The sequence below is a fragment of the Prunus dulcis genome, chromosome 1 (assembly GCF_902201215.1).
Source record: "Prunus dulcis chromosome 1, ALMONDv2, whole genome shotgun sequence".
NCBI classification, from domain to species: domain Eukaryota; kingdom Viridiplantae; phylum Streptophyta; class Magnoliopsida; order Rosales; family Rosaceae; genus Prunus; species Prunus dulcis.
This window is the reverse complement of record NC_047650.1, coordinates 29,668,324-29,693,988: the sequence shown is the minus strand read 5'-3', so window position 1 is coordinate 29,693,988 and position 25,665 is coordinate 29,668,324. Positions and strand designations below refer to the sequence as shown.

The window sequence follows — 25,665 nt, the reverse complement described above, 5'->3', positions numbered from 1 at the left end:
AAAGCTTTTTTGTTATGTTGTAAATGGGCTTTGGGTGTGTTTTTAAAGTCCATTTTATATAGGGTATTTTTATAATTTGGGCCCCCATATTGGGTATAATAGTGAATCTCCCAAATTTCAAATTGTACAAAGACTAGTTAGTCGGCCCCCTGATTAGCTGCCTGGGTTAAAGTCAAACCATTTGCTCTTCAACTCTACCCACCATTAACCATACAAAATCACAGGGGGTTGTTTGGAACGGCGGAGTGTTATAGACTGAACTAAATCTTGGAATTATTTTGGATTAATTCAGATTGACCTAAGCTGGATTAAATACTGATCTACATTTAGTGCTGGATTGTAAAAATAGTGAAGACCTATGTTTGGTACTGAGTCGAACTATAAAAAAAATATTTAAATATTAAATATAATAAATTTTAGCTAATTAAATGTAATTTAAGATCTTAAAACTATGAACATACTAGATACTTTATAGTTATCAAATTGACATGTACATTTCTTTTCCTCAAACCAAAGGTTTTTTTGTTATTGAAATTAAAAATTCCATAGAGTTTATGTATAATAATTGAGTGTATGCAAACTCAAAGAATTCGATTAATGTATCAATAACAAAGAATAATTCATATATGCAAAAGTCAACCACATAACTCGAAATTAGAAATTCAATTCACTGCACACAAATCCACCATTAATACATACAAATAAACATCCACAATTCCATAAGGCAAAAGTCAAGTTCTAAGAGATACATAAGGAAAGAAAGAAAAAAAAAAAAAATCCAAGAACAGCCAATGAGAAACAATATTACAAACCAAAAGCAAACAAGGCAAAGTTAAACCACCTTTCTTAAGTCAAAAAAGCACCAGACAATTTTTCTTTATCGAATCAACTCACAGAAAATGATCGATGTGTATCACTTGAGGTCTCTCCTCTGCATTTGATGACACCACATCTTGCAGCTTAGCCAATAATTATATGAGGCATTTCTAGCATCCAACAGAAAAAATGTTTGACTCTTTGTCTAGACCAATTTGTTAATTTTCCATTGCACTTATGATATCTAGAAAAATCCATTGGCTCAAAAGACATCATCACCTTCAACTCTGAAACTATGCATGGTTGCCTACACAAGTTGTTTTGACCTCCAAACATGGGAAAATTTCTCAAGCCTGCAAGTACGCATATAACATCTCAAGAATGGAATGATAAACAAAAACTGCAAAAAAATAAAATATTACATGTAAAACAAACAAAAAAATGATGATCAAACTGACCACAATAACTTGCAACAACATTTAGTAATCCAATTAATGGATACAAAGAAAACATTGACTTGATTTTCTTTCTCTTCTGAGCTTCAGTATTATTAAACTGCAGCATCCTATCAAGTACCTACAAGAATCAAAAGATATTTTTTGAAACCCCATATTTTAAGAATAAATAAAGAGAAAACAACATCAGCAAAATTATTAAAACATTAGTCAAATTATTGAGAATATAAAATCTCACATCGACTATTCTAAGCCTTGCATTTCAATATATAAAATTATGAACCTCTTCAGCCATTATCACCATAATACCAGAACTACCTCATGTCAGTCCCATCTTGGATACAACTTCATACCATACTGAATAATTTATAGCACTCATACTAAGCCTTAGTTAAAACCATAAAGGAATAAATAATGAAACAACATGATGCAAATATACAAGAAAATTTAGCAACTACTCACTCGGTCAGAACTTTCAACAGACTCTGATGAGAAGTTAACCTGACTGCCTGTTACATGGTCATTATTTTCATCATTCTCTTCAGACAAATAATCATCCCTACCTTCATCCTCTGAGCTTGAAGTTTTAGGATCAAATCTAATGTGCTTGCCACAAAAATCCTTATGTATGGGGGAAAACGATTCAACGCGCTGAGAAATAGTGCTGAAACGTTTGTCCAGCTCCTTTTTCTCTGCGATAAAAGTGGAAACTTCCTATCCTTTTTATCTGAATTTGGCTGAAATGCCTTCTCTGATTTCTTTAGAGTGGAAATTTCTAGATTCCTGGCTTCCCATATGGCAGAAATACGCATCCTGTTATCATAAAGATTACTCCAATCAATGATGTTAAAATTTACATTATATAACTGAAAAAGGACAAATGAGATGACTTGAACACATGATATGACACTGGATTGACCCCTTAGAAAACTTAAGTCATGACTGAAAAATTTACTTGGTGATAAATTAAAATTGATACACCCACACAGAGAGAGGTGAAAGCATGCATTAAAGATCCTTGTAGCTCAACATGAGCACAGGCGTGATCCTTGTAACTCAACATCCATAATAGATGAAATTTTGACTTCCACATGCTCTTTGTGGACATTAGAACGACTTTTACCGCATGAAAAACTTTATAAATAGGTAAATATGACATCAAATTTATGCACAACAAGTACTATAAAAAGAGGTCTCCTTTGCCAATATAGTTCTAAGTTCAGTATTGAGCTATCTACAAAATAGTTTTTTTTTAATACCAAAAAGTAGAAGCAAAAATGTGACATACCCCATGCTGTGAATTCGTATTCCAAGTGCTTCCTTGCTTGCAACTGATCGCTTCTTAACAATGAAATCTAAATATTCTTCAACCCTAATATCTTTATTTTCACAAGTATCCATGAACTCAGGAAGTAGAGATATCATCTCCTCACTAGTTATCTTAAATACTTCAGTTGTATTGCATCAGACTTCACTGAGAAATAAAGCATAACAAGTAGATGTCGCAACAAGTGGATGTCTCATCAAATAGAACTTTGCAGCTAAAGGATTAATTACATGATACATATGCAATAAACAAAGGAGCTGGAAATGAAATGAAACCAGGATAGGCAAATCTATTTCTTCAATCACAGAAGCATTTAATGGGTAAATTGAACAAACAACATATAGGTTAATGGGCTGAGGTAGAATTTCTTCATTCATCGTTAGCCACCTTAGTCCTTAAGAAAAAGAAATACATTAATCCTTAACCCTCCCCTTCCTCAAATTTCTTCCCTTCCATGCCTTGAATTCTAACCCTATTCATGCACCCATGACATGATCAGTCACAGAGCAGTATCAACAAGCTACAAAAACAAGTCTCCTCATTACCCATTCGAACCATGCTCGAATGACACCCAAAAACAGAGTGACATTAAAACAATTCCTTATGAGCCACAAAACATGACAAGGAAGTAACCAGGCTAGATCACAGGCAAAAACTACTTCATAGTGAGAGTAGCAGAGTCACTGCTCTGTCGAAGAACTCTGTACTAGAAAACCATCATATGATGACAGTCGAAGTGAGGATTTGCAAGGTTTGTCATGTCATGCAGTAATACCAGTCCATCTAACGCATCTATCTAGTGAATAAAAAAATATACATTCCAAGCTTAATCATGAATGGAATTGATTTCGGTTAGATTTGAAACTTTGCACCATCTTATAAAGTAAACAACTTATATTTTCACATAAGAGGACTAGTAAACATCCACAAAAATTAAAGACCATGTTGCACCACATATGCACTTGTCTATTTCAATTGAACCTAGAAAGAAATCTCTTGTAATCTTTTAGCAATAGCTATGATACCCATTTAACACAAATCAATCTGTCGAAGAAAATCATGTAGAAATGTGTCTTTAAGGTTTAAGATTTTAAATTTGTGGTCATGATTGACAGGACCCGCCCTGGATTCTTTGGAACCCGGGATGAATCCCGTAGTATTTCCGGCATCACCCCGATGCCAGGCCCACTCACAATTTAATATCCCAACCAGCAACATGCTTTTAAACAATAAACAGTTTACAACGAAGGCCCCCGGACTCATAAATCAAACCATAGCACGGGCGATAACATAGCATATCTAAGAAATTCAATTACAACAAAAACAAAGTTGAATGGAAATTAAATGATGAAAGAGTCCTACGAAGGCTCAAGATTTGGAAGCACACGATTCGGCTCAGCTGCGGAGCTAAGTCAACTACTGACTGTGGGACGCAAAATAGAAAAGTGTGAGTGGACAAAAATAAAGATCAAGTTAAATCTATACCGGAGCCAAGTCCGAAATCCATAAGAAAACTTTACCAATCAGCCATTCAAACTTTATCTTATAAGTCCCAAAACTAAACTCTCGAAACAAGTGCCCATTGGCACGACAAGCGAGGAAGTATCCTCACTAAGAAACAAGAACGAATGAATAGATATAAATATATAATAAACAATATACATATGATATAAATATGATAATTATCTAGTTTGTACCGGAAAAACAATCAAACTGGGGATTGTTTGATTAGTCCACATGGAATAGTCCTCAATTGATCATGTGGCTAGGGAATGACCCGTTCAACTAGGGACAAACTCTCAGCCAGAACGTACAGCCGAATTTTCAAGACTCGTATGCCTGTGATCAGTCCTACTTGCGCAGACTACCCTGCTAAAGGTCCACGAAAACCCTGTCAAGAGCGTCTGAGTTCCAACATATTCAAGTATCTTCCATTTCAATTCCAAAGTTCCAAATCCGGTGAGGCACATAGGGTAGTGCTTATAGCACTCCAAACTGACATTCTATACTCATTTCTTTCCACAAACTCATCTCAACAATCCAAGTACCCCATACATTGACAAATATAGATAGAATTTCTCAAAATCCATACATATATACTCAAGATACTCAAATATGTCAAAACCCAAAATATATAGCAAATGCATTATGCATAAGTTTTCCATCATAAAACCATACTTATTATTTGAAAACAAAGTCCACTCACAAGTGGTCCCACGCTGCTTGACCCCAAGAGGGTCCCGCCTGCGGCGTATGCGTAATCGGAGTACTTATTTCAAAATATGAATACGAGATTAATACAAAGTGTTTCGAACGAGAACTTTGAATTAAATATCCTAATTTCTCGAGTTTCAAGTGCACGAGGAATGAGACATTCTAAGATCCAACTACCCAAATCGTACGATGGAATAGCCTCGGGAAACACTCGGTCAACTAACAGTCAAACTTCCCAATTCGGGTCAACTGGGCCCACGACCTCTGTTTTACAATCCGGGCGTTTCTAAAAGTTTCACAAGGTCTAGGATGCACGTCTTGCAAGTTTGGTCCGAAACAGACGGTCGGATTGCTCACGATCGCACGGTTCTCGTAAAACGCAAACTTCAAGTTTATGAATTAGAACATCCAGGACCCCAATTCACGATCTGCAAATTCCTATGCAATTCTAAGAATGTCTAGAGTAACACATATTATATTTGAAACGATCCAACAGTTAGAACCTATCGAACCCGGATAACGCACAATATGCGAAATCCGTTCGGTGCTCAAACGTCAATCAAATTGAAATCCGAAAGCACCTAGGCGTTTGGGAGGACCAGGGGATCACATCGGTACACAATGCCCCTTTCTACAGTGCCCAGACACTGCCACATGCGGCAACAAAGCGGGTCAAGACTTCTACCCTAGGTGTAACACCTTATTTGGGGCACTTTTGTTCTTGGGCCTAACCCAAAAAGTGACCGGAAGTGATCGGAATCGTGATCCCAAAATTGACCGAATTTCAATTTGAAAATCAAACCACGTAGGCTCAAAATTGACGAAATCCTACCCAACCATCAGCTAGATCATGAACAATAGGTGAGAAAGCATACCTCACTTGTCGAAAACGATAACCGAATGACGTAGAACGAAGCCGGCGAAAAATTGTCAAAAATTGACGACTTTTTCTTACCCATTCAGGCGGTGGCTGACGTCGGAGTTGGTCGGGAACGGTTGTTGGGGTAGTAGCGGTTCTGACCCGACTAGTCTGGTGGCCGGTGGTGGTGTTTTTCGAGAAAGGTGGCGTCAACTGCAAATTTTCAAAGGGGAGGGGGCTGTCGCAATGGGAGAGGGAGAAAGAAAAAAAAATCAAATTTTTATCAAACCCTTTTCGAAATAATTACGATCTTGCCACTGGTGATGTTTTGCTCGTAACTTCTTCGTGACAACTCCAATTCAAACCCATTGCGTCTACGAACTCATCTCAGTACGATCTACCTAAAAATACCACTCGTTACCTCAAAATCTCTCAGGATAAGAAAATGACCAAAATAACCCTACCCCAAGGGCAAATTTGTAATTCATATTTAATAATTTAAATAGGGAATTTAATTGGAGTCCATGTGTTACAACCTGACCTTGGAAGACATGCTGATATCTTATGTATTACAGTTGAAAGACAATTGGGATACTTACCTTGCCTTGGTGGAGTTTTCATATAACAACAGTTATCATTCAAGCATTGAGATGGCTCCGTATGAGACTTTGTATGGGAGGCAGTGTAGAACTCCTATATGTTGGAATAAGGTGGGTGACAAGAAAGTGAAAAAGGTAGAAAGTATCCGAGCACCAACCGAGAAGGTGAAGATGATTAGAGACAAGTTGAAAACCGCACAAGACCGACAGAAAAGTTATGCGGACAACAGGTCCAAGGATCTTGAGTTTACTGTTGGAGATTGGGTATTCTTGAAGCTAGCTCTTTGGAAAGGTGTGATGAGATTTGGGAAACGTGGGAAGTTAAGCCCTTGTTATATTGGACCTTACGAGATCACAGAGCGCGTTGGACCAGTTGCCTATAGACTTGCCTTACATACAGAACTATCTCGGATCCATGACGTGTTTCATGTATCCATGATACAGAAGTATATGTCTGATCCTTCTCATGTTCTAGAACATCAACCAGTGGAGTTGAGAGAAGATTTGACATATGAGGAGCAACCTGTGTAGATCCTGGATAGAAAAAAACAAATGTTGCGCTCCAGATCCATTCATGTGGTGAAAGTTGTGGAGAAGTCAAAGTGTTGAAGAAGCTACTCTGGAGCCCGAGGCGCAGATGTGGGCTAAGTACCCTTATCTCTTCAATTGATATGTATGTAAATTTCGAGGATGAAATCTTTATAAGGGGGGTAGGTTGTAACACCCCAACTCCAATTAAATTTCCTATTTAAATTATTTTATTTAATTAAATATGAATTTATGAATTTACCCTTGGAGTATGGGTATTTTGGTCATTTTCATATACGAAGAAATTTTGAGGTAACGAATGGTATTTTTAGGTAGATTGTACTGAGATGAGTCCGCAAACGTAGTGAGCTCGAATCGAAATTGTAACGAAGAAGTTACGAGCAAAACATCACCAGTGGCAATATCGTAATTATTTCAAAAAATGGTTAGATAAAAATCTAATTTTTTTTTTCCTTTCTCCCTCTATCCCCTCACGACAACCCCTTACCCTCCAAAAATTTGCAGCCGACGCCACCTCTCTAGAAAACACCACATCCGACCAACTCCAACGTCAGCCACCGCCGAAATCCGTAGGAAAAAGCAGCGAAAAGTCGTCGATTTTTGACAGTTTTTCACCAGCTTCGTTCTCCGTCATTCGGCCACCGTTTTCGATGAGTGAGTTATGCTTTCTCACCTATTGTTCATGATCTAGCTGATGGTTGGGTAGAATTTCGTCAATTTTGAGCCTACATGATTCGATTTTTGAATTGAAATTTGACCAATTTTGGGATTGCAATTCAGGCCACTTCCGGTCACTTTTTGGGGTAGGCCCAAGAACAAAAGTGACTCCAAATAGGGTGTTACACTTATGGTAGGAGTCTTAAGCCGTAATTTTGAGTTTTTTCGACGAAGCATTATCGCTTTGGACACCCATGCGTTGCCGGAGAGTGTGGTGGCGCGCGGGCATTGTAGAAAGGAGGCATTGTGTACCGATGTGATCCCATGATCCCATGATCCTCACGAGCGCCTAGGTACTTTTGAATTTCAATTCGGTTAACGTTTGAACATCGAACAAATTTCACCTATTGCGCGTTATCCGGGTTTGATAGGTTCGAACCATTGGATCTTTTCGAATGTAATATATGTTACTCTAGACATTCTTAGGATCGTGTAGGAATTTGGGGATCGTGAATCAAAGCACTAGATGTTCTGGTTCAATAACTTAAAGTTTGTGTTTTACGATAACCGTCCGATCGTACGATCGTGAGCGATCCAACCGTCCGTTTTGGACCAAACTTGCAGAACGTGTATCCTAGACCCTGTGAAACCTTTAGGAACTCCCGAATTATAAAACAGAAGTCGTGGGTCCCGTGGGCCCGATTGATCGAAATTGGGAAGTTTGACCGCCGATTGACTGAGTGTCTCCCGAGGTTATTTCATCATCCGAATTGGATAGTTGGACCTTAGAATGTCTCATTCCTCGTGCACTTACTTGAAACCTGAGAAATTAGGATATTAAATTCAAAGTTCTTGTTCGAAACGCTTTGTATTAATCTCGTATTCGTATTCTAAAATAGGTACTCTGACCACGCATACGTAGTAGGCAGGACCCTCTCAGGGTCAAGCAGCGTGGGACTACTTGTGAGTGGACTTTGTTTTCAAATAATAAGCATGGTTTTATGATGGAAAAATTATGCATAATGCATTTGCTATATATTTTGGGTTTTGACATATTTAAGTATATTGAGTATATATGTATGAATTTTGAGAAATTCTATCTATATTTGTCTATGTGTGGGATGCTTGGATTGTTGAGATGAGGTTGTGGAAAGAAATGAGTATAGAATGTCAGTTTGGAGTGCTATAAGCACTACCCTATGTGCCTCCCCGAAATTGAAACTTTGGAATTGAAATGGAAGATACTTGTATATGTTGAAACTCGAAAGCTCTAGACAGGGTGCTCGTAGTTCCTTAGCAGGGTAGTCTGCACGAGTAGAACTGATCACAGGCGTACGAGTCTTGAAGATTCGGCTGTACGTTCTAGCCGAGAGTTTGTCCCCTAATTGGACGGCTCATTCCATAGCCACATGGTCAATTGAGGACTCTTCCATGTGGACCAGTCAAACAATCCCCAGTTGGATTGTTTCCCCAATATAAATTAGGTAATTATCATATTTATATCATATGTATATCGTTTATTATATATTTATATCTATTCATTCGTTCTTGTTTCTCAGTGAGGATATTTCCTCGCTTGTCGTGCCAATGGGCACGTGTTTCGAGAGTTTAGTTTTAAGACTTATAAGATAAAGTTTAAATGGCTTATTGGTAAAGTTTCCTTATGGATTTCGAACTTGGCTTCGATATTGATTTAACTTGATCTATATACTTGATTATGATGGTTTTGGGATGCATTTGGATTTTTTGCATGGTTTTCTAAACGGTGAGGTTATATTATGTTGGTTTACACTGAACTGAACTTTATTTTTGTCCACTCACACTTTTCTGTTTTGCGCCCCCGGCTAGTAATTCACTGAGCTCCACAACTGAGCCGGATTGTGTGCTTCCAAATCTTGAGCCTTCGTAGGATTCTTTCATCATTTAATTCCCATTGAACTTTGTTTTTGTTGTAATTGAATTTCTTAGATATGCTCTTTTATCGCCCGTGCTAGGGTTTGATTTATGGGGCCGGAGGCCTTTGTTGTAAACTGTTTATTGTTTAAAAGCATGCTACTAGTGGGGATATTAAATTGTGAATTTTGAGCAGGTCGAAATTTTGAGAAATGTTCAATTTACAGGAGAGACTGCCAAAATTTTGGTAGAAAGTCTTGATATTTAGTAATTGGACCCAGATGCCGGAAATACGACAGAATTCGTCTCGGGTTCCAAAAAATTCGGGGCAGGTCCTGTCAGCTTGGTATCAGAACCACTGTCTTATGATGCGAGTGTGCCGAGGAGAACGTCGGACCCCTAAGGGGGGTGAATTGTAACATCTTACATCGACCAACGGAGAGGAAGTGATGTGCCTTATATGTACATGCCCACCTCCATTTAGCATAAGGCCTTTTGGGAGCTCACTTACTTTGGAGTCATGGGAAATTTGAAGTTAAGAAAGTTGTGGCTAAAGCAATCCTAGGATGGGTGACCCACTGAGAATTTGCTCGTGAGTTCCCAGAAACAAAATCGTGAGGACAGAGAGGGGGCCCAAAGTGGACAATATCATGCTATGGCGGAGCCGATCCCGAGATGGGACAATTTAGTATCAACCACTGTCTTATGGTGCGAGTGCCGACGAGAACTTCGGGCCCCCAAGAGGGATGGATTGTAACATCTCACATTGACCTACAGATATGGTGTAATGTGTCTTACATATACATGCCCGTTTTCATCTAGTACAATGCCTTTTGGGAGCTCACTGGCTTCAGAGTCATGAGAACTCCGAAGTTAAACGAATTGAAACTAAAGCAATCCCAATATGGGTGACCCACTGGGAAGTTGCTCGTGAGTTCCCAAAAACAAAATCGTGAGGGCAAAGATAGGGGCCCAAAGCGGACAATATCGTACTACGGCGGAACTGATTTCGGGATGTGACAATTTGGTATCAGAGCCACTCTGCCGTGTGGTGTGTGCTGACGAGGTCATCGGGGCCCTAAGGGGATGAATTGTAACACATCGACCAACGGAAAAGGAGTGATGTGCCTTATATGTACATGTCCACCTCCATCTAGCACGAGGCCCTTTGGGAGCTCACTGGCTTCAGAGTCATGAGAACTCCGAAGTTAAGCAAGTTGGGACTAGAGCAATCTCATGATGAGTGAGCCACTGAGAAATTGCTCGTGAGTTCTAAGAAACAAAATAGTGAAGACAGAGAGGGGCCCAAGACGGACAATATCATGCTATGGCAGAGCCGATCCCGGGATGTGACAATTTGACATCAAAGCCACTCTGTCGTGTGGTGAGTGTGCCGACGAGGACGTCGGGCCCCTAAAAGGAGTGGATTGTAACATCCCACATCGACCAACAGAGAGGGGATGATGTGTCTTATATGTACATGTCCCCCTTCATCTAACACAATGCCTTTTGGGAGTTGGGGCTAGAGCAATCCCAAAATGAGTGACCCACTGGGAAGTTGCTCACGAGTTCCCACAAACAAAACCGTGAGGGTAGAGAAAGGGGCCCAAAGCAAACAATATCGTGCTATGACAGAGCCGATCCCGGAATGTGACAATGATAATCACTCCACTAATAGAAAAACCTAATAATCTTATATATAAAAATGACTGCTTGGTAAATACTTGATGATGATACTTACAAACTGGAAGCACCACCACTTAGGTTGTGAGCCCCCGACTTTGAGGTGTCCATTGCTGCACAACCAATGTAAAAAAAGAAAAATCAAAAATCAAAAATCTCCACAAGCAAAGGTGAGAGAGAGAGAGAGAGAGAGAGAGGGGGAGAGAGAGGGGGATTCGAAGAAAGCTACAATCATAGAATTTGATGAAATTATAAATAACAGGACTTGATACCTTGAGGCAAATATGAAATGGGCTCTTCAGTGATGTCCATTGAAGCAGAATCGTTTCTCTTTATCCTTGTTCATGTTCTTCGCCATTGCTTTGGAGATGGAACTGAAAAATCGTATAAAAAACCATACAAATTAACAATACCTATGAAGGACTAAGAGAGGTTTGTAAAGGGAGAGATAAAAAAAACTTGCCTAAGTACAACTTCGAAGAAGAGCAGAGTCGATGTTGAAGGAAACGAGAGAGAGAGAGAGAGAGAGACATTCTAGGAGTCAGACTCGCGTGTTCTGTTTAGCAAGCTCGCTATTTTGCGAACCAAGTTTCATGCTCGCTATATTGGACGAGCGAGGCATTTTTTGTACTGTTGGACTATATAATCTCATTTAAGTTGGTCCCTCCTTCCACCAAACATGGGTTTTACATGCTAATTAAACCAGTCTAGTCCAGTGAAGCCTACCAAACATGCCCACAGAGTCGTTGTGGGAACAAATATTTTATTTCTAGTGCAATAAGTTACACAATCGAACAAGTCACTCTACTTATAACATAATGGCTAACTAGATAGAGACAATCACTTCCTCCACAGAAACAGAGAGAATTTATAGATAACAGCGTATGCTTATTGCTTGCTTACATTACATGCATCAACAATATATAGTATATACACAAATGTAATAACACAAACCATTGATTAACATTCACATTAACATTACCGTACCAGAATCATTGAATTGAAGCTCCTGCTTTGCTTCATTTAATTTGCTGTTGCTGCCTTGCAACTTGCATCAGCATGGATTAGGAATAACCCAAAGCGGTAGAGAGCCGGGAGGCCAATGCACCTCATAATTCGAATTCCTGGGATAAGGAGGCAATTCTTGAATTGTTCCATCCCATATTCTGAAAATCCCCGAATCGTATCCCCCAAGTCCGCTCTCATAGTTGGATTCCGAGTAATCGTCTGTGAAATAAATGCAATTTCCCACACTTCCCGGAAAATCAGACGCAGACAATGAAAACGACGAGTTTTCGCCGACAAACACCATCCTCTCGCCCAAGTTCTCAACCTTCTCCCACCTCGCCCCTGCCCAATTCATCCTGAAAACGACAAATCCCGTCGTTCTGTAATTCACATTTGTATTATCCCACCGTTCAATCTCCAAATACCGACTCACCAGCAGCAGATCGGCCCCCAAAGTCACCAAATATCGCATATCTGCGCCATCATCTAGCCTCGGCGTTGGGATAATCGCAACCCTAGGGGCTGACGGACCCTCAACGTCACACACCGCGACCACACCCTTACTGTCCACGGCGTAAAACAAGCCGTTCACGGATATGACGTCCTCGGAGAAAGATCGGGCGCCGTCGATGAAAGTCCAAGACTGGTCTCCGTCTCTGCAATACGCCAAGTCACCGGTTTGACTGAGAATCGCTAGGGCAGTAAAACCGCTAGCTTCCAGAGGACTCGAAGAGAGGACGACCTTTTTCAGAAATGAATCGCGCATTTGGGCCAAGCTGAGCGTGTAGACATCTCCGGAGGAGGATTGGAGCGCGTACTCGCGGCCGACTTCGGAATAGTCGAAGCGAACAACGTTGGGGAAGGCGGAGAGTGGAGGGAGGTGGCGCTTGGCACGTGTGAGAGGGTTAACGAGAAGGACGGTGGGGGTTTCGTGGAGGATGACGAGCCAGCCGTGAGAGGAGCCGCAACGGCGCTTGCGATGAGAAGCTTCTGGAAGGTGGAGGAAGTGGACTCTGCTGTTGGAGAGGTTGAAGAAGGCGCGGTGTGTTTGGTTGGGCTGGGATTGGGGGAGCATCAGCCAGGGGAGCTGAGGAGGGAGGTGCTGCGGAGTTTTGGGGACACAGGCTAGCCAGCTGTGGCACACCACTCGGAATCGGAGATAGTCCGCGTAAATTGTGAGCTTTTTCGCGATTGATTCTACCAGTTCTGGTGGGAGTTGGGTCCAATCCACCCCCATTTTCGCGGGTCGACTCCAACCCCGCCCCCAAAAAGTTGAGGTTTTGGATGGACGCCTTTCCTTTCAACTTTACCAATTTTGTTGTCACTTTATTTATTTCCAACTCCCTAAAAATAATTTTTCACGACCGTGAAAGTTGACCATTGGGCAAGTCGCTGCTATGATCATTGGGCCTCATAATTTTGGGCCATTTATGCACTGCTGATCCATCAGCTCTGTAAATTAGGGTGGATATTTAACGATTAAATTGAGAAATATGTGCTAAAATTCATGGAAGCAAAGCTCCTTCACTTCACTTCACTTGTCCCTCAGTGCAAAGATTGATTGAACTGATTAGGGCAAGATTCAAGGAGATAAAAGTCATTTTCAGTAAAATCCTTCTGTAATCATAAAAGTTTGTCTGCAAAGAAAAAATTATGCAGCAGCAGCAACTAACGTAATTATAAAATTCTTCATACCATGTAAGTCGCATTGTCAACAGACAGTTAGAAGCATCAACTCATATGATGAATGAAACTGGACTACAACTTTTTTCCCCGAACAACATAAGACCGTATAATCAGTTGTGTAAAGATTGGCAACACTGAAGAAAGAACAAGGCATACATAGAAGATTGATTTGACTGTCTGTGAAACAACTTACTCTGCGACATTCCCCACATCAACACTTTCTTCATTGCTGGTGTTTCCATCGTTGTCAGCAGCAGTAGTACACAAATCGGGGTAATTACGGTGGTTGAGAGAGTGCAACCAGAGACCCACGACACCTTCTTTTTGCTCTGTGGATGAAATATGAGGGTATATATGCTTCATCTTGAAATCTTCTGCCTCTTGTTCATAGTCTTTCATCGACAGCTCTTCATGACTGTCTCCCCATTTCTGGTTATACGACGCAAAGAAGCACTCGTCCAAGTACAAACCAACCTCAGGAGCCGTAGGCACATTGACGTTAACATCCCTGAATTTTGCATAAAACAGGGTTAATACATTGCATATTCTCTCAAATCTCAAACAAATATCACACAGAAACAACACAATAATAATAAAAATAACAATGACCATCCAACCACTTACTTTTGCAAAGCTATTTCTAACAATGACTCCGGAGCACAGTTCCTGAAGATTGCCACCGCAAGCCCAATCATCTTCCTAATTTGATGAAGCATGAAGCTCTGCCCTACAACTTCACACTTAACAAAGTCCATACCCCCAACTGTAACTGTGGTGTTTGCATTGAACGAAATGATGTATCGCCGAGCAGCAGGGTCTGCAGCTTTAGTTCTGGTGGTGAAGTTGTGGAAGTTATGAGTCCCCTCATAACAATTCAAGATTCTGTTGAACCTATCCTTCTCCTTCTCACCATAACAATACTCACTTCCACTTCCCTTCTCTGGCTTTTCTTCTCCATTACCGTTCTCTTCACCAACACTAACTTTTGTTGTATCATTCAGTGGCTCCGAATTCAAATCAGTATCCTCGGAATTCTCAACCTCAACTCCAGAAACCCCATTGTTATTACTACTAGTGCTAATTTCATTTTTGGGTTCAGATTTGGAATCATCACCACCAGCATTGTCCGGAGAAACCTTCGTTTCTTCATTAAACTCAGACTCAACCATAGACTCATTGGTGTTCGACGAAATGTCTAGCCCAAAACTCGTCCCTCTCAATTCATAATTGCGCTTACCCATCAATCCCCCCACTTTACGCCCTCTCTCGGAGCACTCCAAGCACTTAACAAACTCCTTATCAGACCCAAGACTAGCCAAAACGCTCTCCCTATCGCGATGAGCACTGGGATCAAGAGCAAACACGGGAATGAGATACACATACCTTCTCCGATCACAGAACTTCTTGGCGTTAAACGATGCCGTCACGCGCTTGTAGCCGAAAATCCGAATTTGAGGGGAAAGGTTGGAATTGAGGCGGTCGACGAAGCCCGGTGGGTCGACATAGAAGCGGCCGGATACAACCTGACCGACGGCGCTTACGCCCTTATCGGTACGGGCGGAGCGGGCCCAATCATAGCGTTTAGGGTTGTTGCGGTCCTGCTCGGGAACCGCGTTGGAGAGGTAAAGGGCCTCTTCGAGGTCGCCCTCGATGGTTTTGGCGCCTGGATTCTTTTGCATGCCTTGGTATCCCACACCGCAATAAGCGAAGAAAATTGCAACCTTTCGACGCTTGTATCTTTGCTTTTTGGTGGTGTCTGTGGTGGTGGTTTCATCGTCATCGCTGGTGGTGGTCGACATTTTGAGCTTCTTGGGGTCTGGTTCTTGTGGCGGCGGTGATATAGTGGCTTTTGTGTCTGGGTTCTCCATTTTTCAGTGATCTGAGTGGGGCTTGTAGATGTTGGTTGAGGACTCCATTGCACTTAAACAGGCTCTCTAGGCTATTGCAGATTTGCAGTTGGCTATGTACCCTGATAAAACCCTAGAACGAGACCAGTTTTACTTCCTTTTTCATTTTGAGTGCTGCTAAACAAACCTTAAAATTAACTGAATACACTTATGATTTAAGTATACTTTAATATTTAAATTAATATGTAAAATTAACTAAGTATACCCTATTTAACTACCAAAAATACATCTGGTACATCCTAATACACTATATCACACAACACCCTAATACCAATTTAGGTTTCTCTTTTTACATGAATTCGTGCCCTCTATTCAGATTTTGGGTTTGCATCAAAATCTTTAATTTCGTAAGCTTTTGTGGGAATAGACTTACTAGCTCCTTTAATTCGAAGTTTAATTCTTGTAAACGATGCCGTCACGCGCTTGTAGCCGAAAATCCGAATTTGAGGGGAAAGGTTGGAATTGAGGAGGTCGACGAAGCCCGGTGGGTCGACATAGAAGCGGCCGGATACAACCTGACCGACGGCGCTTACGCCCTTATCGGTACGGGCGGAGCGGGCCTAATCATAGCGTTTAGGGTTATTGCGGTCCTGCTCGGGAACCGCGTTGGAGAGGTAAAGGGCTTCTTCGAGGTCGCCCTCGATGGTTTTGGCACCTGGATTCTTTTGCATGCCTTGGTATCCCACACCGCAATAAGCAAAGAAAATTGCAACCTTTCGACGCTTGTATCTTTGCTTTTTGGTGGTGTCTGTGGTGGTGGTTTCATCGTCATCGCTGGTGGTGGTCGACATTTTGAGCTTCTTGGGGTCTGGTTCTTGCGGCGGCGGTGATATAGTGATTTTTGTATATGGGTTCTCCATTTTTCAATGATCTGAGTGGGGCTTGTAGATGTTGGTTGAGGACTCCATTGCACTTAAACAGGCTCTCTAGGCTATTGCAAATTTGCTGTTGGCTATGTACCCTGATAAAACCCTAGAACGAGACCAGTTTTACTTCATTTTTCATTTTGAGTGCTGCTAAACAAACCCTAAAATTAACTGAATACACCCTATGATCTAAGTACACCTTAATATTTAAATTAAAATGTAAAATTAACTAAGTATACCCTATTTAACTACCAAAAATACCTCTGGTACATCCTAATATCACACAACACCCTAATACCAATCTAGGTTTCTCTTTTTACATGAATTCGTGCCCTCTATTCAGATTTTGGGTTTGCATCAAAATCTTTAATTTCGTAAGCTGTTGTGGGAATAAACTTGCTAGCTCCTTTAATTCGAAGTTTAATTCTTGTAAATCCTTGTGATTTTCTTTATAGAAAAGTTGATATTGATCCAAATTCTTATTGAGGAGTTGGGTTTAATCCTCGGATTTGATGACTTTGATACAAGTCCTTTAACTTTTGTGCCACATAGAATTACATTCCTTTAAAAATAATTTTTGTTGTAATATTTTTATTATTTTATTTTAAAAAATATTTTTTGTTCCAATATTGCCCCTAATGACTTGAATCGGGTAATAATCATTTATGTCACATTGCCTATTGCCTATTGTGTGTATACATGTTTTTTCATATTTTCGACTATGTGTAATAGTATTTTATGTACTTTTTTTTTTTTTTTTTATAGGTAACATACAATTTTATTTTGTCTATTTTTGTATCTGACTTATAGGTAGTCTTCTAATTTACGTTCCTAACTTATAGGTGATATGATTTATCACCAAGTATTTTTCATTGCTAATAATAACACTATTTACTTGTATGTAAGGTACATAATTTAATGTGGGTGTTTGTCTGATCGATTGGTATAATATGTGGGTCTTTACTTTTTATTGATTAAATTGTATTTTTTTCCATATATGTCAAAAGACCTACATCTAAATGTTAAAAACGCGAGGACTAAATTCAATGACAGCTAATCGTTTTGGACCTTGATCTAAGAAGCCCTTTTCTTTATTTATTTCTTATTTTTTGGATTGAACTTGTTGCCCTCCAAACCAACCCATCCTCCTCAAAATCCAATCTAAATAGAGAAAACCCACCTCCAAAATATCAAAATCCTGAAATTGAAACCAACCCATCTTCACCAGAACCCCATACAAATGGCGAAGGACACAACTTGCCCCTAGATCATGTAATTAATGGCTTCCTTTTGGCCATTGTAATTGGTGTCCTTAGTTACAGTCAGCACATCCACCCAAAGCTCGTCTTAGTCCTTCATTGCTTGTGTATATATATATCAAACTAATCATTGTAGCAACCCGCGCTTGGAGCCATTTGGGTTTAGATCTCAAATCCCATTTCAACTAGGCATACCTCTCCACTTCTCTGCAAAACTTCTGGGGTAGAAGATGGAACCTCGCGGTCACCTATATCTTATGCTCATCCATATACAAACCCAAAAGGCCAAGAGAAGAGGGACGTCAATTTTTAAGAAGGGTGGTGAGAGTATATACATTGGGTTAAAGTGATGAGTGTTCCCTTGATTAAGGTTGAATATGGTCATTAATAGGGTGTACTTATTAAATTTATATTTGTTTCACAATTCAATATATCTTTTTTAGTTATTTTATATTATGATAAATTAATAATTTAATAAGTAGTTTGGTAGTAGGGTGTACTCAATTAATTTTATAGTTAGTTTAGCAACACTCTTTCATTTTTATGAAGAGCTCAGATCCCCTGCTATATGCGTAACTGAGGCAGCATGCTCCCTTGTTGTAGATCGTTAAGAGAACTTCCACTGCTGCAATTTGGCCCAGGTAAGAGAGGGCCCAAGCACCATGTCGCACTTCCAACGGACTTCAGCAGTTCGGGTAGGAGGTGGGTCCCAACAAATTGGGCAAATCCAAAGGCAAAACGAGCCCGAACTCCTGCTTGGGGGCAATTGATGTCAGCGCATAGACGCCTGGATTTTAAATTTTTTTACCGTTGGTGTAACATCCCACATCGACCAATAGAGAGGGGATGATGTGCCTTATATGTACATGTCCACCTCCATCTAGCACGAGGCCTTTTGTGAGCTCACTGGCTTCAGAATCATGGAAACTCTGAAGTTAAGCAAGTTGGGGCTAGTGCAATCACAGGATGGGCGACCCTTTGAGAAGTTACTCGTGAGTTCCCAGAAACAAAACCGTGAGGTCAGAGAAGGAGTTCCAAAGCAGACAATGTCGTGCTACGACGGAGTCGATCCAGGGATGTGACAATTTGATATCAAAGTCACTCTGCCGTAACATCCCACATCTACCAACGAAAATGGGGTGATGTGCCTTATATGTACATGCCCACGTTCATCAAGCATGTAAAATTATTATGCATTTTTTCCCTATAAATACCTACCAATATTTTTCACTTTCCAGACCAAATCCTCATACATTTTCTTCTCATTCCAATATTATTAACTTTTCATACCATTAGTGCTAAAAAGGGATATATAACTAAATATCTATTTTTTCTTCTCCTTTATATATCAATATATTAGAAAGAAAGAAAAAGTTCTACTTTTTTCAAGTTGGAGGGAGGGTTATCACCGTCCAAACCTCCAACACATCATTTTCGGACCCGCGCAATTGCAAAACAGCACACGCATTTGGAGACACCGTTGAATATGAACATTCCCTCCCTCCATCTCTGCACCAATTGCAAACCTCAACAATTCAGATCCGATCACCATTCACCAAGCACATTTCCTCCTCTTTTTTCTTCGATATTCGAAGTTCCTCGTGTCCTATGGTTTCCCAATTGAATCGTTTTTCTTTCTTTATACCACAAATTCAATATTCCCTGATCACCTTTTCAACTTATCGTTGAGCTGTTTGATTCTAATTCAGTGGTCTCCCTCGAATTTTCAACTTTTACTTTGTGCTATATTTATGGGCTAAGGGGCGCAACCACAAACTCAGACCGCGATCGGAAAGCTCTGGTACGTCTCTATTTTCTCCTGTGTCAAATTTTGCTGGCTTTTCTTTCCGTTCTGCGTTCTATTTTCAATGTCACCTAGATTGATTAAGGTCTGTATGAGTAGCTGATGTAACACTTTATATGAAACCATACCGTAGCTTTGGAGTTTTGAAATCTTTTTTACATTTTTTATTTCCAAAACTGATGTATAGACAGGACAAATGGAATTTTCAAACCTAATTTAGATGTACGTATGCTTAATTAATAGGCAGGCATTCGTTCTGTATGACTCTGTTCTTGGAAATTATGAGGAGAAATTAAGGAATCATTTATGGAGCCCATTATCAGCAAGACTTTAATGTTTATGTCCTGTTGCCAAGGTTTTGATGCACTCTTGTTGCTCATCCATGTAGGACAAGTGTTGGTGCGTTATCTTCTGCAATCCTGTGACAAGTTGGGAAACTACATCAAATGGGTCACCGAGGCAATGTATGCATGTCTTCTCAAGCTCTCTCTCTCGCTCTCTCTCAGACACACACACTCATAAGATTAGGAGACTCGAACAGTTTGTTTCTTCATATTTGAAGATTTGAGCCCACTATGTTCTATATGAATTATGGTGTGCCAATTTCCATGTGGCGCCTTTCTTTTATTTAATCTCTCATTTTGTTGAAATGCAGGATTCAAATGCAAATAGTCAGCAGACTGATATTGGTATGCGTTTTCTTTCACCTGGTGATGCATTCCTTTAATTTTCTCTGACACATTAAGGCAGATCTTACCACGTCAATTGAATTTATAAATTTTGATTATGAACGTTAAGAATTAAACTGTACCTGTTGAGTAGGTATAGATTAGGCTCTATAGTTGTGTATCTTTTGTTCATATAACTTAGACACTTTCCTGACCTACAGAGTACATAATGATTTGAGGGTATATAGTTTTGTAAAAATTCGATGATAATCAAGACACATGCAATGAAAGCCATCTTGTTATTGATGTTAAAAAATTGAGGTTCAATGTTCAGTTCATAAATAAGGGACTAGAGGTAATGGAATAAGGAGGCCTTATGATTCACATTTCCCAGTTACAACTGTACTGGCCGCAGGGTGAAACATAATTCAAAAATCAAGGGCTCTCTTCTATGACTGTTACACTTGGTAGTTTGGTTCATGAAGGATGTTTATATTTTCTTCCCTTTCATGACACTAAAGTATGCTTTCGGATTCATATGCAGGTGCAGCACTACGCAATGGAAGAGAAATCCTTTTTCAGGTAAGTTTGACAGTTTCCATAATAATTAAGATATGTTCAACACCTCATTGTTACTTATTCAATTGTAAAGATGGTAGGATGGTTTATTTGCTTAATGCTATCATAGATCTCAGCTTTGTCAAGCGTATGGTTTGACAGAACTATGTCTACAGGCCTTTAATTGGGAGTCTCATAAACATGATTGGTGGAGAAATTTAGAAAGGAAAGTTCCAGATATAGGAAGATCTGGTTTTACATCAGCATGGTTGCCACCAGCAACCCATTCCTTCGCACCTGAAGGTTGGATGCAAAATTTGTTAGGCTGGTTTCTAATTCTTTCTGCATATAGAATATAGGTGTCTGGGTCACCATGTTCATTGTCTTCTTCTCATATTGTAGGTTACCTTCCGCAGAACCTATATTCCCTCAATTCTAAGTATGGATCTGAGCACCTATTAAAAGGTTTACTTCAGAAAATGAAGCAACATAAAGTTAGACCAATGGCTGACATAGTCATCAATCATCGTGTTGGAACTACCCAAGGGCATGGTGGAATGTACAACCGCTACGATGGAATTTCATTGTCATGGGATGAACATGCTGTCACATCTTGTACCGGTGGATTGGTGATGAAATTAATCACTCCTTGAACAACTCTGGATGATCCAAGATGCAATCTCTAGTACTAACCTCATTGAATTTCTCTGTATTTTGGATATCAGGGTAACCGAAGCACTGGGGACAATTTCCATGGAGTTCCAAATATTGATCACACCCAACTTTTTGTTCGAAAAGATATTACAGCATGGCTACAGTGGCTACGTAATAATGTTGGTTTTCAGGATTTTAGATTTGATTTTGCAAGGGGGTAAAAGTTATTCCAACTTGAAATTAAGTTTTGTTTTTTAATTAAGGTTATTCACTGCTTAGTTTTTTCCATGTCTTTTGGGTTTATATATTTTTTACACTTCTTCTTTTTTCCTTGTGTTCTCAATGTTACAACAGTTATTCAGCAAAATATGTGAAAGAATATATTGAAGGAGCAAAACCAATTTTTTCTGTTGGGGAGTATTGGGATTCTTGTAACTACAATGGTCATGGCTTGGATTACAACCAAGGTATTGGATTATATGCTGTAAGAACTTAATACGTTTGCACTGCTTGCTTACTAATGTACAAAAGGTAGCTTAGCCCTGTTAATAGCATTCCTTTGGCTTGCTTTTCTCCCTGCTATTTGACTTGATTGTAACTTAATGGGCATTATATGCTGTCTTAAATGGGTTCAGTGGTCAAATTTCTTTCTCCTTGAGGTTTAGCATTGAGCTTACTGTTTGATCTTTATTGTGATTGATATTGTTATGCAGATAGCCACAGACAGCGGATAATAAATTGGATTGATGGAACAGGACAGCTATCAACTGCATTTGATTTCACAACCAAGGGAATTCTTCAGGTATCTTCCATTTGCGAACGGACTGAGATATCCAACGCCACCCCATCCCTTTATACACACATACCCAATCATACTCTAGAGTGGGATATGAGTCCCAGCCGACGGTTTAGTGCTCAGCAATTTATACAAACGTTTCAGAAACATTACTGGTGAACCTTTTCTTTTTATAGAAATAGCAATCTTCATCTTTGACCCCAAAAAAAATAGCAATCCATCAATACCCGTTTCAAGTATGTTCAGTCTTCTATATCCGTAGCAGTGGTTACCTTTTTCTAAATTTTAATAACGTTCATGCTCATCAAACATGTTATATTAGTTTGTTTTCTATAGTAAGGAAATCTCTCTTCTTCTTTTTTCTTATCTTGTCCCCCCTTTCTTAGTTTGGTGTTTGAACATTTGTACATGCATTCTATGTAGGAAGCTGTTAAGGGACAATTGTGGCGCCTACGTGACCCCCAAGGGAAGCCACCAGGTGTAATTGGATGGTGGCCTTCAAGAGCTGTCACATTCCTAGATAACCATGATACAGGCTCAACACAGGTATGATATACTTCTCTGCTCTACAGAAGTCAACTGAAATGTTTTCTCCGGAACTGCTGAAGTACATATCTGCCAAGGTTGAATTCAGCCTACAATCATTTGGGCTGAACAAGTCAAGTTTGAGCTCAACTGTTTAAGCCTAACCGACACTGACCAATTATCCTATATAATATAACAACTACATTTTCTTTGCATAAAAAGTGTATCACGTTTATGTTACTGGGTACCTATCTTTTCAGAAATTGAGCTTTTGGTCCCATAGTAAAAGTTAGAAATCCACTCACATGATAATCATTTTGTCTCGCAGGCTCATTGGCCCTTCCCTTCAAATCATATTATGGAGGTATGAAAATTTGTTTATTAAGTTGAAATGTTTTGCATTTAGATGGGAAATCCATATCAGAAAGTGTTGTTAAGTGCATGCTTTCTGCAGGGTTATGCATATATACTCACGCACCCAGGAATACCGTCAGTTTTCTATGATCATTTCTATGATTGGAGTGACTCCATTCATGATCAGATTGTGAAACTGGTATGCAGTATAGATGGTTAGATGGTTCCTTTTTTGACTCGGCATCTTTGAGCAAAAATTCCTCATGTGTTAGCATTTGAACTTGTGTGCAGATTGACATCAGGAAGCATCAAGACATTCATAGCCGGTCATCTATAAAGATCCTGGAGGCCCAGCCGAACCTCTACTCTGCTATAATAGGAGAGAAGGTGTGCATGAAAATTGGGGATAGTTCATGGTGCCCAACCGGTAGGGAGTGGACACTGGCAACCTGTGGCCACAGATATGCTATTTGGCACAAGTAAATTAGAGAGTTTCCATATATAGGCTATAAAATACGACTAAATAAGATTTCTGCCTGTGGGGATCCATGGCTACTTTACTAAATTTAGACGAATCGCACTTCCTGCAACTTTGCATATCGGGAATGTTTTTTTTCTTCTTGCCTAGAAAATTAACTCACAAAATAGGTCAAATAACCCACGTCTTCACCCTCCACCACCCCATACGTAAATAAATAAAATAAAGGGGGAGGAGAGGAGGTGCCATTTGGCTTGTAGGGCAGCTTTTTGTACTGGTAATCATTTTAGTAGCCTTTTTATGTCTGGAACTGATACTTCATTTTCTATCATTAGGCCATTGCTAGTGCCCTACAGCATTTGAACTTGTACTCTTCATTTTCGAGTGTCACTCATGTTGAGTGAAGTGATCCTTTATGCAAAGTGTGTGTCTGGATGAAAAAAAATCTATTGCTTTTTTCTGTCATAAGTTAATAAAGCTCGCCCCCACATCGCACTAGTACTGACTGAGTCCAATTCATTGGGCCTTAATCTCATTATTTCAAGGGAAGGGGTGCTCTTGATGATAATAGTAATACTTCAACTTCCCTCGTAGGTTTTGGTTGCAACATTCTCCACTATCAACTGTAAATTTGTAAGCTTCTTCTATTCTATACTTGCGCATCAAACAACGCAAACAGTAGAAGAGTAGGAATATTGTAGAGATGGAGGAGGAGAAAGGTTGGGATGGTGAGGGGCCCAAACCCAAAGAAAGAAACAGCAAGTTCATCTAACCAGTTGACTTGTATATCTGCCTTGTTACTTCTTGTTGATAAAAGTCTGACTTTCTTAAAGATAACAAAAGGTGTTTCCAGGGGACTGTATCACCTCAAACAAATGACTGGCTCAACAGCACGAGCCACAAAGGCAATCATAGAATTCTAGTAAAAAGAAGAGAAAGTTTTCCCTCAAAAGAGAATAAAAAAAGAAGAAGAGAATGTTTGGTCCCGTAGTAAGAGTGAATTCTATGATGTCCGCCCATATGGACACAGATATGATACAATCATACAATTCTAGTCAAAAAGGGCTACTATTGTAGCTCAAGCGATTTAAAACAGTTATCCTTACATTCGGGCTTTTGTGTTCGAATTACCTCTCTATAATAGCGTTTGCATAAAAAAAAATAATAATAATATACAGGATATGTAAGACGAGCTTTTGTGTTCGAATTACCTCTATATAATAGCGTTTGCATAAATAAATAAAAAAATAATATACAGGATATGTAAGACGACAATACCACATGATGGTGGGAGGGAGAGATCTATATATAGTAGGAAAAAAATATTTATATATCATGAGGATATCAGTGTTGTGCTATCTTTAATCAATCATGTTCCGCCACGTGTGATAAATTTTTTACATAATTAAACATAATTGAATAAAGTGTTATTCTCGTAATATGCAAGTTCTTTTCGTATATTGGAGCCACAATGTACATGTCCGTTCCACAATTAAATTTCCCAAGGACAAAAATACCAAATGCAGATGTTATATATGAGAACTCCAAATTTTTTTAACTCAGGATTTTGGTGAACGGGCCCCAAGCCCTGGTTGGTACTACTAACAATGGATATTACTTGTTTTTAATTGTAGGGGTACATTTTTAAGTTAAATTTTTTAACTGAGATATTTGATCCATCATCCATCCATCCATATGTAGTTGGAGAGAGAGAGTTCACAATCACATGACAGTAAAGCTGGAAAGAGACAACCCAACATCACCATCATAAACATCGTCATAGCCCTCATCATTCTTATGTTGAAAACTCAAAACACAGAGACATCTCCACACCACATCTTCCCTAACCTACTCCTACTACAAGTAAACAATAAGCCGCAACCCACAAGGCTCTCTCTTCCTTTTGTCCTTTTTTTTTCAGGTCGAAAAGAAACTATAGCGGTGCTCTCTCTCTCTCTCTCTCTCTTTCCCTCACGTGACAAGACAACTACAGTGGGCGTCTATTATTGATCATTGATAAAAACGAAAACCCCACCCGTAAAGTCTAATA

General features: G+C 39.6%; 4 protein-coding genes across 6 annotated transcripts; 1 reads left to right on the top strand and 3 right to left on the bottom strand.

Moving 5' to 3' along the window:
* Positions 1-646: 646 nt before the first annotated feature.
* LOC117616172 lies at positions 647-11,504 on the bottom strand. Of its 3 annotated transcripts, XM_034345404.1 has the most exons (6): positions 11,325-11,504; positions 11,111-11,165; positions 2,560-2,745; positions 1,835-2,084; positions 1,275-1,392; positions 647-1,169 (listed from the first exon to the last, which is right to left on the bottom strand). In XM_034345404.1, the coding sequence occupies exons 3-6, from the start codon at positions 2,694-2,696 to the stop codon at positions 961-963; spliced, it is 714 nt and encodes a 237-aa protein (XP_034201295.1). In that variant the 5' UTR covers positions 2,697-2,745; positions 11,111-11,165; positions 11,325-11,504; the 3' UTR covers positions 647-960. The 3 variants fall into 3 exon arrangements, 2 of the variants coding, with proteins under 2 accessions (XP_034201295.1, XP_034201294.1); XR_004584111.1 differs by lacking the exons at positions 11,111-11,165; positions 11,325-11,504 and having other exon boundaries at positions 1,734-2,084; positions 2,560-7,285; XM_034345403.1 differs by lacking the exons at positions 11,111-11,165; positions 11,325-11,504 and having other exon boundaries at positions 2,560-7,277.
* Positions 11,505-11,775: 271 nt separating this feature from the next.
* Positions 11,776-13,382, bottom strand: LOC117616171 (F-box protein SKIP23-like). The gene has a single exon (XM_034345402.1). It carries the CDS (start codon positions 13,295-13,297, stop codon positions 12,107-12,109), a length of 1,191 nt encoding a protein of 396 aa, XP_034201293.1. The 5' UTR covers positions 13,298-13,382; the 3' UTR covers positions 11,776-12,106.
* A 347-nt stretch (positions 13,383-13,729) lies between these two features.
* On the bottom strand, positions 13,730-15,764 carry LOC117616170 (tRNA pseudouridine synthase A-like). The gene is made up of 2 exons (XM_034345401.1): positions 14,371-15,764; positions 13,730-14,254 (listed from the first exon to the last, which is right to left on the bottom strand). The coding sequence occupies exons 1-2, from the start codon at positions 15,612-15,614 to the stop codon at positions 13,936-13,938; spliced, it is 1,563 nt and encodes a 520-aa protein (XP_034201292.1). The 5' UTR covers positions 15,615-15,764; the 3' UTR covers positions 13,730-13,935.
* Positions 15,765-19,173: 3,409 nt separating this feature from the next.
* On the top strand, positions 19,174-24,037 carry LOC117616370 (probable alpha-amylase 2). Its single transcript, XM_034345671.1, has 13 exons — positions 19,174-19,579; positions 19,971-20,046; positions 20,238-20,271; positions 20,795-20,832; positions 20,985-21,111; positions 21,211-21,437; positions 21,534-21,679; positions 21,817-21,929; positions 22,176-22,264; positions 22,682-22,804; positions 23,112-23,147; positions 23,238-23,336; positions 23,429-24,037. The coding sequence occupies exons 2-13, from the start codon at positions 20,029-20,031 to the stop codon at positions 23,618-23,620; spliced, it is 1,242 nt and encodes a 413-aa protein (XP_034201562.1). The 5' UTR covers positions 19,174-19,579; positions 19,971-20,028; the 3' UTR covers positions 23,621-24,037.
* Positions 24,038-25,665: the final 1,628 nt, after the last annotated feature.

Coding starts and splice junctions, on each gene's coding strand:
- LOC117616170 (XM_034345401.1), bottom strand. CDS start 15,614: ATGGAGAACCCAGACACAAAAGCCACTATATCACCGCCGCCACAAGAA. Junction 14,255..14,370: donor TTAGAAATAGCTTTGCAAAA/GTAAGTGGTTGG, acceptor TGCAAAATTCAG/GGATGTTAACGTCAATGTGC.
- LOC117616171 (XM_034345402.1), bottom strand. CDS start 13,297: ATGGGGGTGGATTGGACCCAACTCCCACCAGAACTGGTAGAATCAATC.
- LOC117616370 (XM_034345671.1), top strand. Junction 21,112..21,210: donor CCATTCCTTCGCACCTGAAG/GTTGGATGCAAA, acceptor CTCATATTGTAG/GTTACCTTCCGCAGAACCTA. Junction 21,680..21,816: donor AGATTTGATTTTGCAAGGGG/GTAAAAGTTATT, acceptor ATGTTACAACAG/TTATTCAGCAAAATATGTGA.
- LOC117616172 (XM_034345404.1), bottom strand. CDS start 2,696: ATGATATCTCTACTTCCTGAGTTCATGGATACTTGTGAAAATAAAGAT. Junction 1,393..1,834: donor TTCAAGCTCAGAGGATGAAG/GTAGGGATGATT, acceptor TGATTCTTGTAG/GTACTTGATAGGATGCTGCA. Junction 1,170..1,274: donor TGTTGTTGCAAGTTATTGTG/GTCAGTTTGATC, acceptor GCGTACTTGCAG/GCTTGAGAAATTTTCCCATG.